Source organism: Perca flavescens, chromosome 22 (genome assembly GCF_004354835.1).
Source record: "Perca flavescens isolate YP-PL-M2 chromosome 22, PFLA_1.0, whole genome shotgun sequence".
Classification (NCBI taxonomy): Eukaryota; Metazoa; Chordata; class Actinopteri; order Perciformes; family Percidae; genus Perca; species Perca flavescens.
Genome location: NC_041352.1, coordinates 28454257 through 28466756, shown reverse-complemented (window position 1 = coordinate 28466756; position 12500 = coordinate 28454257). Strand labels below are relative to the sequence as shown.

Genomic DNA, 12500 nt, shown 5'->3' with positions numbered 1-12500 from the left:
TGCTCTGTTAAAATAACAATGAAATGCTGCGTTATCAACTTTAGACCAGGTTTTTGTTGGTCAATGGTGCGATCACTTCCCACTGCCTCAACATGGCAATACTCCCACAATGCACCTGAACACACCTCCCTGTAAGACCAGCACGCCCAGAATGCACCTGAACACACCTCCCTGTAAGACCAGCACGCCCAGAATGCACCTGAACACACCTCCCTGTAAGACCAGCACGCCCAGAATGCACCTGAACACACCTCCCTGTAAGACCAGCCATGGGCCACAGATGGGTGTATTTGCTATTTAAGGGAACACACCGACTTATTGGGAATTTAGCTTATTCACCGTAACCCCCAGAGTTAGACAAGTCCATACACACCCTTCTCGTCTCCGTGTGTGCTGTAACGCTGTCTGACAGCTCCAGCGGCATCAGGCCAGCACAGAACATCAGGTGACTGGTTCCAGTAATCCTACTGCTCCGAATAAGTGACAAAATAACTCCAACATGTTCCTATTTACATGTTGAGATTTGTAGAGTCACAGTGTGTACAAAAAACAACGTAACATGAGACAGCGGCGTCTTCTAACTGTAAACAAACCGGGAACTATATTCTCAGGCGGAAGAATGTAGTACTTGGGCGGAGTGATATGCTCGCAGTAAGCCTGTCTGAGAATATAGTTCCCGGTTTGTTTACTGTTAGAAGATGGCTGTGTCTCATGTTACGTTGTTTTTTGTACACGCTGTGACTCCACAAATCACAACATGTAAATAGGAACATGTTGGAGTTATTTTGTCACTTTTGTCACAATTGGGAGCAGTAGGCTAGTTGGAACCATTCACCTGCAGGATCTGTGCTAGGCTAAGCTAATGCTGGAGCCGTCAGACAGCATTGCAGCACGCACGGAGATGAGAAAGGTATGTATGGACTAGTCTAACTCTGGGGGTTACGGTGAATAAGATAAATTCCCAATAAGTCGGTGTGTTCCTTTAAACGACGTGGGAGCTGAATGGGAAACTGCTTTGATCTTAAACTAGCAAAGACACTTGCGTCAGGGGTTGCGCAGCGCTGCGCTGGGTACAGGACCCATAGTGTGCACATGTATATTGGGATGATATGTGCACAGTGGTCCAGATGTTGAGAGACGTGTGAAGGTGTCAGAGTGATCTTACAGGACGGCATGATGAACTGTGGCTCCGTGTTCCCAGCATAGCCGATCTTTGTGTAGCTGCAGCGAGACAAAAACACATGACAGGACACTAAATACATAATAACAGGTTCCAGACACAGGCTGTACAGCAGAAGAACAAGACACCCTAACTCAAAGGGTCTCAAAGAGTCTCTACATACTACTCTCTACTGCTGTCTCTCTACATATTACTCTCTACTGCTGTCTCTCTACATACTACTCTCTACATACTACTCTCTACTATTGTCTCTCTACATACTACTCTCTACATACTACTCTCTACTGCTGTCTCCCTACATACTACTCTCTACTGCCTTCTCTCTACATACTACTCTCTACTGCTGTCTCTCTACATACTACTCTCTACATACTACTCTCTACTGCTGTCTCTCTACATACTACTCTCTACTGCTGTCTCTACATACTACTCTCTACTGCTGTCTCTCTACATACTACTCTCTACTTGTCTCTCTACATACTACTCTCTACTGCTGTCTCTCTACATACTACTCTCTACTGCTGTCTCTCTACATACTACTCTCTACTGTTGTCTCTTTACATACTACTCTCTACTGCTGTCTCTCTACATACTACTCTCTACTGTTGTCTCTCTTCATACTACTCTCTACTGCTGTCTCTCTACATACTACTCTCTACTGCTGTCTCTCTACATACTACTCTTTACTGCTGTCTCTCTACATACTACTCTCTACTGTTGTCTCTCTTCATACTACTCTCTACTGCTGTCTCTCTACATACTACTCTCTACTGCTGTCTCTCTACATACTACTCTCTACTGCTGTCTCTCTACATACTACTCTCTACTATTGTCTCTCTACATACTACTCTCTACTGCTGTCTCTCTACATACTACTCTCTACTGCTGTCTCTCTACATACTACTCTCTACTGTTGTCTCTTTACATACTACTCTCTACTGCTGTCTCTCTACATACTACTCTCTACTGTTGTCTCTCTTCATACTACTCTCTACTGCTGTCTCTCTACATACTACTCTCTACTGCTGTCTCTCTACATACTACTCTTTACTGCTGTCTCTCTACATACTACTCTCTACTGTTGTCTCTCTTCATACTACTCTCTACTGCTGTCTCTCTACATACTACTCTCTACTGCTGTCTCTCTACATACTACTCTCTACTGTTGTCTCTTTACATATTACTCTCTACTGCTGTCTCTACATAATAGTCTCTACTGCTGTCTCTTTACATACTACTCTCTACTGCTGTCTCTCTACATACTACTCTCTACTGCTGTCTCTACATACTACTCTCTACTGTTGTCTCTTTACATACTACTCTCTGCTGTTGTCTCTCTACATACTACTCTCTACGGTTGTCTCTCTACATACTACTCTCTACTGTTGTCTCTCTACATACTACTCTCTACGGTTGTCTCTCTACATACTACTCTCTACTGCTGTCTCTCTACATACTACTATCTACTGCTGTCTCTCTACATACTACTCTCTACTGCTGTCTCTACATACTACTCTCTACTGTTGTCTCTTTACATACTACTCTCTACTGTTGTCTCTCTACATACTACTCTCTACGGTTGTCTCTCTACATACTACTCTCTACTGCTGTCTCTCTACATACTACTCTCTACTGCTGTCTCTCTACATACTACTCTCTACTGTCTCTCTACATACTACTCTCTAATGTTGTCTCTTTACATACTACTCTCTACTGCTGTCTCTCTACATACTACTCTCTACTGCTGTCTCTCTACATACTACTCTCTACTGCTGTCTCTCTACATACTACTCTCTACTGTTGTCTCTTTACATACTACTCTCTACTGCTGTCTCTTTACATACTACTCTCTGCTGCTGTCTCTCTACTGCTGTCTCTCTACATACTACTCTCTAATGTTGTCTCTTTACATACTACTCTCTACTGTCTCTCTACATACTACTCTCTAATGTTGTCTCTCTACATACTACTCTCTACTGCTGTCTCTCTACATACTACTCTCTACTGTTGTCTCTCTACATACTACTCTCTACTGCTGTCTCTCTACTGCTGTCTCTCTACATACTACTCTCTACTGTCTCTCTACATACTACTCTCTATTGTTGTCTCTCTACATACTACTCTCTAATGTTGTCTCTTTACATACTACTCTCTACTGCTGTCTCTCTACATACTACTCTCTACTGTCTCTCTACATACTACTCTCTATTGTTGTCTCTCTACATACTACTCTCTAATGTTGTCTCTTTACATACTACTCTCTACTGCTGTCTCTCTACATACTACTCTCTATTGTTGTCTCTCTACATACTACTCTCTAATGTTGTCTCTCTACATACTACTCTCTAATGTTGTCTCTTTACATACTACTCTCTACTGCTGTCTCTCTACATACTACTCTCTACTGTCTCTCTACATACTACTCTCTAATGTTGTCTCTTTACATACTACTCTCTACTGCTGTCTCTCTACATACTACTCTCTACTGTTGTCTCTTTACATACTACTCTCTACTGCTGTCTCTCTACATACTACTCTCTACTGCTGTCTCTTTACATACTACTCTCTGCTGCTGTCTCTCTACTGCTGTCTCTCTACATACTACTCTCTAATGTTGTCTCTTTACATACTACTCTCTACTGCTGTCTCTCTACATACTACTCTCTACTGTCTCTCTACATACTACTCTCTAATGTTGTCTCTCTACATACTACTCTCTACTGTTGTCTCTTTACATACTACTCTCTACTGCTGTCTCTTTACATACTACTCTCTGCTGCTGTCTCTCTACTGCTGTCTCTCTACATACTACTCTCTAATGTTGTCTCTCTACATACTACTCTCTACTGCTGTCTCTCTACATACTACTCTCTACTGTTGTCTCTCTACATACTACTCTCTACTGCTGTCTCTCTACTGCTGTCTCTCTACATACTACTCTCTATTGTTGTCTCTCTACATATTACTCTCTAATGTTGTCTCTTTACATACTACTCTCTACTGTCTCTCTACATACTACTCTCTATTGTTGTCTCTCCACATATTACTCTCTAATGTTGTCTCTTTACATACTACTCTCTACTGCTGTCTCTCTACATACTACTCTCTACTGTCTCTCTACATACTACTCTCTATTGTTGTCTCTCTACATACTACTCTCTAATGTTGTCTCTTTACATACTACTCTCTACTGCTGTCTCTCTACATACTACTCTCTATTGTTGTCTCTCTACATACTACTCTCTAATGTTGTCTCTCTACATACTACTCTCTAATGTTGTCTCTTTACATACTACTCTCTACTGCTGTCTCTCTACATACTACTCTCTATTGTTGTCTTTCTACATACTACTCTCTACTGCTGTCTCTCTACATACTACTCTCTACTGCTGTCTCTCTACATACTACTCTCTATTGTTGTCTTTCTACATACTACTCTCTACTGCTGTCTCTCTACATACTACTCTCTATTGTTGTCTCTCTACATACTACTCTCTAATGTTGTCTCTCTACATACTACTCTCTAATGTTGTCTCTTTACATACTACTCCCTACTGCTGTCTCTCTACATACTACTCTCTATTGTTGTCTTTCTACATACTACTCTCTAATGTTGTCTTTCTACATACTGCTCTCTACTGTTGTCTCTCTACATACTACTCTCTATTGTTGTCTTTCTACATACTACTCTCTAATGTTGTCTTTCTACATACTACTCTCTACTGTTGTCCTCAGAGTCCTGAGTGTCCTCTCCGTCCTCTTCCTGATTTTATTAACGGAGGACTTTGACTCTGAGGGTTTAATATCGCAGCTGATTCCTGCAGCTGTCCTACATTCACCCATCAGACCAGAATAGACTGATCCCAGATCAGCTGCTGATGCTGTCCATCAAACACAGCAGGGACACAATAATGGCTTCATCTCCATGTTTTAGTTTTTATTATTAATATTTATAACCATTATTATTACATTTATTTTTGACCAATCGGTTCTGTTCTACATGTTTATTTGTGTGAACTGTCCCTTTAACAACACACACACACACACACACACACACACACACACACACACACACACACACACACACACACACACAGACAGACTGTAGCGACTGTTTATGAACATCGTGTGTGTGTGTGTGTGTGTGTGTGTGTGTGTGTGTGTGTGTGTGTGTGTGTGTGTGTGTGTGTGTGTGTGTGTGTGTGTGTGTGTGTACGTGTGTGTATGTGTGTGTGCGTGTGTGTCCTCACCCGGTCCCGCAGTCTATCACGCAGGGGGGAAGCTGCTGCATGTTGTTATGGTTCTGCTCCGGCTCGGTCCGGCCTCTCTCTGTCTGTCTCTCGCTCTCTCTTTCTTTCTCTGTCTGTCTGTCTGTCTCTCTGTCTGTCTCTCGCTCTCTCTTTCTGTCTCTGTCTGTCTGTCTCTGTCTCTGTGTAGTTCCGGGTCGGAGGGAGAGATGGAGAAAATAGAAACACATTTGACACTGCCCCGGTAACCGGAGAGAGGGCTGAGTGTGTGTGTGTGTAAGTGTGTGTGTTCGTGTGTCTCTCTGTGTGTGCGTGTCTGTCTGTTTGTGTGTGTGTGTGTGTGTATATATGTGTCTCTGTGTGCGTGTGCGTGTGCGTGTGTGCGTGTGTGTGTCTGTGTTAACGTGATGCGAGCCGCACCGTTGCCTGCCTGTGAGAAACGCAGCTCACTTCCGGCCCCTGGTGGTGACAGCATGCAACAACAACAACAACAACAGTCCCAATCATTACTACATAACTATGACACATCCCGGTAGCTATATAATAATCTATTTTAGAAACACTCCCTGATTTGACACGTGACTTTAACGGTAACTGGTAATTGAATAATAACAAAGTAGGTCTATGAAATTATGTTTTTAATTATTCAGAGACAACTTTATTGGCCAACGCTACAGAAGATACACACATGTTGTTTCATATGGAGTATTGTTTGTTTTTATTTAAATATGCAAAGTTATTTTAAACATTAATATAGTTAAATACACATTACATATAGTGTCGAAATATATTTTTATATATAAATTATTATAATATATAATATATATTTTAATATGAATATAAAATAAATAAATGTATTTATTTATTTTATTTATATATATATATATATATATATATTGTTGGTTTCTTCTTTGAAACATTCTCTGAAAATGTTGTTAAACAAATATTGATTCACACATAGACCCACCCACCGACACACACACACACACACACACACACACACACACACACACACACACACACACACACACACGATGTTCATAAACAGTCGCTACAGTCTTTACAGTCTGTGTGTGTGTGTGTGTGTGTGTGTGTGTGTGTGTGTGTGTGTGTGTGTGTGCGCGCGTGTGTGTCCTCATCCGGTCCCTAAGTCTTTCACACGGGGGGGGCAGCTGCTGCATGTTGTTGTGGTACTACCACTACTAAGTATACTACTATATAATAATAATAAATAGCGGTTAGGTAGACTAGGTAGACTTCTACTGTACTTCCCCTTCCTACCGACATGTGGTACAGTTGAAGTTACAAAGCTGCATAAAGGTACTTTCACTTGAGTAAATGTACTTATTTACTTTCCACCACTCACGCAGGAGTAAATACTGACTGGATAAAAAGTACTATACAGTTGTACTACGTACGCACAGGCTAGTGAGAAGTATTTACAGACGGGAACGGTTCCGAGCTGGGACATTTCCACATCAACGGGAACAAAAACCCTTCATGTCCCCCCTCCTTCTCTCTGGTCGGGGATCCAGGGCTCGATCTGTTCCCCAAAACCAGCCGACACAGAGACCGTTTCCTTCCCCCAGCAGTCCCCGCTGAACACTCAGAAATAGTTCTTTCTTACCGTCATCTCTTTTATTCTGTTAAGTGTTGTACTTTGAGAGCAAAGATTACCGGAGTCAAATTCCTTGTCTGTCTACGCAAACCTGGCCAATAAAGCTGATTCTGATTCTGATTCTGATTCTGATTCTGATTCTGATTCATCATCATCATCATCATCATCATCATCATCATCATCATCATCATCATCATCATCATCCTGTGAATGTTTAAATAGTGAAAATGTGACTGGATTCTGGCGGGGAGAGGACCGTTGCAGGGGAATCCCGTCACAACAAGGAGGCGTGACATGTGTGTCTGTGCACGTTGGTGTGTGTGTGTGTCTCTCTCTGTGTGTGTTTGTGTGTCTTTGTTTATGTGTGTGTGCGTGTGTGTGTATCTGTGTGTACGTGTGTGGGCGTGTGTGTGTTTGTGTGTGCACGCGTGTGTGTCTCTCTGTGCGTTTACGTGTGTGTATATCTATATGTCTGCGTGTGCGTGTGTGTGTGTGTGTGTGTGTGTGAGGAACGTGCAGTGTCAGTGAGGTCTACAGACCCGGAGTTGCTCGTGCTTTCCTCCTCCGCCGTTCACCTTCAACAACAACAACATTACATATCTCCATGTTCATATGGATTCCTGTTCGTCATCGTCTCGCTGATTGATTTCCTCTCAGTGTGTTTCTCTGCATCAGGATCAGCCTCAAAGCTCCGACTGGTAATCAATAACCTGCAGCAGCCGCGCTGCTGGGGATTTATCGATCATCGCTCTGGGATTGACCTAAACTTTCCCCGCCAGAGATGAAGATAACTTGTGTTTTAAACAGTCCTATTCAGAGTTGAAGCAGTCTTAATTCTTTCTTAAAAAGCGGATCTGTTGGATTTGCTCCTGTTGGAGCGTCTTTGCGGATCAGTAATGTGAGCAGCGGCTCTAGCAGCAGTTTACGGCAGGCTACGGCTGCCTGGGTGTATGGAAAGCCGTCGGGTTCATTAATTCGTCACAATTCCCACGGGGTATGGAAGGTGCGATGGCCGCCGCTGCTACCTTTAGCAGCCGGGATATCGTGGATGATTTCCTCCGCTACAAGCTGCTCAGCGTCGGCGTGGACGGGCGGGACCGGGCTAGCGGTCAGCGCAGACGCAACGCAGCTGCATCTACGTCATCAAGGAGATCTGAGGGAGGGATGACATCACGCCGGGGAGCCACTCCGGATGACTCTCAGCAAGGTGAGGAAGTCTACTTAAAGTTTAGTTGAGGCTTAGTTGAAGTTTAGTTAAAGTTTAGTTGAAGTTTAGTTGAGGCTTAGTTGAAGTTTAGTTAAAGTTTAGTTGAAGTTTAGTTGAGGCTTAGTTGAAGTTTAGTTAAAGTTTAGTTGAAGTTTAGTTACATTTTAGTTGAGGTTTAGTTAAAGTTTAGTTAAAGTGCTCATATTATTCTCATTTTCAGTTTCACAGTTGTATTTAGAGGTTGTACCAGCATAGGTTTATGTGGTTTAATTTTCCAAAAACACTATATTCTGCCTTGTACAGGCCGAAAGTTGTTTAAACAGCTAGCTAGCTCATGTAATCCTTACCTAGCTACTGAGCATGTGCGACTGACAACAAAGATGTTACAGCAGTTGAGATGTCTCACTCTGTAGCTAAAACAGAGACTTGAACACAGGGTGAAAAGAGGAGCTGCAGCAATGTGTAGTGCAACAAAAATATGGTGTTTTTTGAAAATTGAACCATGTAAACCTATTCTGATACAATCTCAAATTACAATTATGAACCTGAAAATTAGCATAATATGGGCACTTTAAACACATCAGACAGATCCGCCTCTCTTCTTCTACATTATCATATCCAGTTTCAACAGTAAAAGATAAAACACAAGATCTCAGCTGATATACAACATCATTTTCTGTTCCATATTTAGGGCTTATCATCATGAAGATACAACATTTTTGTCCGTATATCATCAGCACGCTGCCCTTTGTTGTTGGTAAACAGGTTCTTTAAACCAACCAATATTGAGCTTTTCATTGTTAAAAAAAGAACTACAAATAGTAAAACTACAAAGCTGCTACTATAAGAATAGGCTCGTTGGAGATGAGCCAGGTCTGCGCAGAATCGATCACCGGCGATCGCCTCCCAATGCATGCTGGGATGCGGCCGCAGGTTTGAGAGCCAGGCGCCGCTGTTGCTTTTCACTGACTGCAAGACCCAGGCGGACCCAAGGGCATGCTGGGAAATGCCGGCTGGCCTCTCAACTGATCTAACAGCTGATTGGTTCAGAATCGACTGAACATGATGACGTTTTATATACAATTTTTTTTTATTGATTTTGAATTGGAAGGATTTTAACTGCGATTTGTCTGATTTAAAGGCTTATTCTGTACAGAACCCATGTTGTGAGGCTGATAGTGATGTTTAGAAGTCAGAGAGACTAAATCTGTTGAGATTACAGATCATCTACAGTGTGTTGGTAATTAACATCAGCAACAGATCACATGTAGAGCATGTTGAGATCTACTCTGTCATAATAAAAACAACTGGAAACTGTGTACAAGCTGATATTTGGGTCTGATAACATTTTATTAGATCAGGATCGGACCTAACAGGATGTGAGTGTTTCTGTGACTTCCTGTTCAGCCTGAAGATTGCTGGAAACGGCTGTAATCTTTCCGACCTGACAGCGGATTTTTATCATGTCCCGGCTGCTGCTGCCTGCTCTCATCCACTTTACAGGCGAGGCGCAGTTTATCTGGAACAAGCCTATTTACTCGCCGCTCTCTGCTCCTCCTGGGATGATGCCCCAGACGGGAGGTCCGTTCTTTAAAGGAGCTTGCACACTGCTCCAACAAATACCAACAAATACCAACATTCTCCAATGTTCATAAAACCAACTGCCAGTCCACACTGCCCAGACAGTAACAGACAAGACTGACTTTGGTCACCTAGTCCTACCTTTTCTTATTTGAGTTGTGGTTTAATATAACATGGATGAAGTGGAGACCTTGTTGAATGTGGCCAGAGTAGTTCTGGTCTACCTGGCCTGTAAAGCTGCTAGCCGAGTACAGGAGACACGGCAATCAAGACGAGCCAGGAGGAGACTGTGGTGGAAACCTTGGATATTGCGAGACACAAAACAGGGTGTCTATCCTAACTTGTGTCATGAACTTCGCTCAGAAGATACTCCAGCTTTTGCTAATTTTGCCCGTTTTGCTTCTCAAGATTTTGAGGAATTACTCACTATGGTTACTCCACTAATTGCCAGAAAAAACACCCACTTTAGAGACAGCATTTCGAGCTGTGAGAATGTTGCCGTTTGTTGGAAAATGGGCAACATTGGTTCGATATTCTCCAACTCCACCAGACCAGACTGGATATGTCAAACCCTACCAACTCCATCCAACAAACACCAACAAACAGACGGCCGACCCACACTCACCCAACTGTTGGTGTTTGTTGGTGTTTGTCGGAGCAGTGTGCAAGCTCCTTAAGGGTGAAAGTCCTTTTTGTGTCTTTGTAGAAATACATTTCGGGGATAAATTCAATGACAACTTTTAAGAGACAACTTCTTAACCTTATTTGTAATCAGATATTTTAAAGGTAAGCACCAGATTTTCTTCCAGTTTGAGTCTAAAGTGAAGCTACTCCAGTAAGGCTACGTTCACACCACAAGTCTTAATGCTTAATTCAGATTTTTTTTGCTCAGATCTGATTTTTTTTGTTTGGGTGTTCACATGACCTTTTAAAATGTGGCCTATATCAGATTCCAGTGTGAACTGTTTGCGGTTTTCGAACTGACCCACATACGCAAATAACAATGATATCAGACGCAGCACGCTGCTGCACTAAAGTTAGGGAGGTTATGGAGGAAGTCAGCATTTTGGCTTTTATTTTAAAATGTTTGTGTAATGGCAGCGGTAACATTAATGAGAATACACTAATTAGGTCTAACAGCTCCCTCTCCCTCCATTGACTTGCTCCATCACTTTTCTCTATGTTGGAGGCCTAGTCCAGTTTTGTCTGGCTAAGTTTACAAGTGTTCGTTTACATGCCCCGTGTATGTATGCCGTCAAGAGCATGCCGGACCTGTTGGTGGCAGTGCTACGCGAAGCTCAAGCCCATGTTAGCCACAAATCACTTCCTCTTTCTCTCTCTCGGCTGCCTAAACCTCTGTTTGTCTCAGTTTACGTTCAAACTTGCAAACGAAGATTTCAAAAACTCCACTCTGGCCGGAGTTTTTAGAAAGAATCGTTTTCAGAGGAGAATTCTCCGTTTGCATGTAAACGAAGGGCTCAAAAGAAGGGAAATGTCTCCGTTTTTCAAAATAACCACGTACGTGTAAACAGGGCACTAGTCTAGGGCTACCTCCCGCCGGAGCAGAATTGTGACAAATGTCAATGTAGATTGAAGTAAAAGTTGCATCAAATCCGCTTTGGTTGTTCACACTGTGGCCGCATTGAAAAAAATCTGACCTGGGTCTGACTGAGGACCACATATGGAAGTGGTCTAAATCTGATCAAGATTTGAGTGTTCACACTACTTCTGAAGGAGTCTGACTTGGTCACTTGACCCCCAAAAAATCTGATTTGGGTCACTTTTACCTGCAGTCTGAATGTAGCCTTACTTATTGCTACTTTTATACCCTATACACTAGGGGGCACGATTCAGAAAATGTCAATATTTGATTCAAAAACGATTTAGATAAAAAAAAAAAAAAAAAACGATTCACAGTAAGTAAATGTAGTTACTTTTCACATGTGATTGCAGTAGACGTACAATACAAATATATATATATATATATATACAATTAAAAAAAGAAAATTATTAAAAAATATGAATTTATTTTGAATCGGTAGAGCTTGAATCGCGATTCAAATGTGAATCGATTTTTTTACACACTGCTACTATACACACTGCGTGCCCAGAAAGCAGTTTATTGCCACAGTAGTGGAACTACAAAGTGACTTTGAGTCTTTGTAAAGCGCTATATAAATTCAATTTATTATTATTATATTACATGGAAGGAACATATGGAGGTGGTCTAAATCTGATTTGGGCCACTTTTTGCCTGCAGTCTGAACGTAGCCTCAGAGTCTTTCTAACGTCGTCCTTCCCTCGTCTCCTGGTAGACCCCTGCCTGGCTCCGCCCCCGCTGCAGGTCGTGCTCAGGTGTGCAGGTGACGAGCTGCTGCGGCGTTACCGCGGCGACCTGTCGGCCCAGGTGTCGGCGCTGCTGCTGTGCGATGTCGGCCAGGCGGCACGGCGGCGGAGCCTGGCGGCCGTCAGCGAGGAACTGTTCAGGGACGGGGTGAACTGGGGACGTATCGTGGCCATGATGGAGCTGGGCGGAGCTCTGTGCACACGGGTGGCGAGGACGGGCGGCGCCTGGCAGCCGGATGACATCGCCGGCTGGATGGAGGAGAGTCTGGACTCACCGCCACTCCGGGGATGGATCCACGCCAACGGAGGATGGGTATGACC

The 12500-nt window shown here is 42.8% G+C and overlaps 2 protein-coding genes across 2 annotated transcripts in view; one reads left to right on the top strand and one right to left on the bottom strand.

Annotated features, from left to right (window-relative positions):
- Positions 1 to 5761, bottom strand: part of LOC114548970 (actin-related protein 3B) — a 17282-nt gene extending 11521 nt beyond the window's left edge. The window contains exons 1-2 of the mRNA XM_028569033.1: positions 5431 to 5761; positions 1166 to 1221 (exon numbers count right to left, since the gene is read on the bottom strand). Coding sequence (XP_028424834.1) covers positions 1166 to 1221; positions 5431 to 5657 — 283 coding nt within the window. The 5' untranslated portion in view covers positions 5658 to 5761. The remainder of the gene's footprint in view (positions 1 to 1165; positions 1222 to 5430) is intronic.
- A 1726-nt stretch (positions 5762 to 7487) lies between these two features.
- Positions 7488 to 12500, top strand: part of LOC114549636 (apoptosis regulator Bcl-2) — an 8031-nt gene continuing 3018 nt past the window's right edge. The window contains exons 1-2 of the mRNA XM_028570020.1: positions 7488 to 8252; positions 12149 to 12492. Of these exons, the coding sequence (XP_028425821.1) occupies positions 8042 to 8252; positions 12149 to 12492 (555 nt within the window). The 5' untranslated portion in view covers positions 7488 to 8041. The remainder of the gene's footprint in view (positions 8253 to 12148; positions 12493 to 12500) is intronic.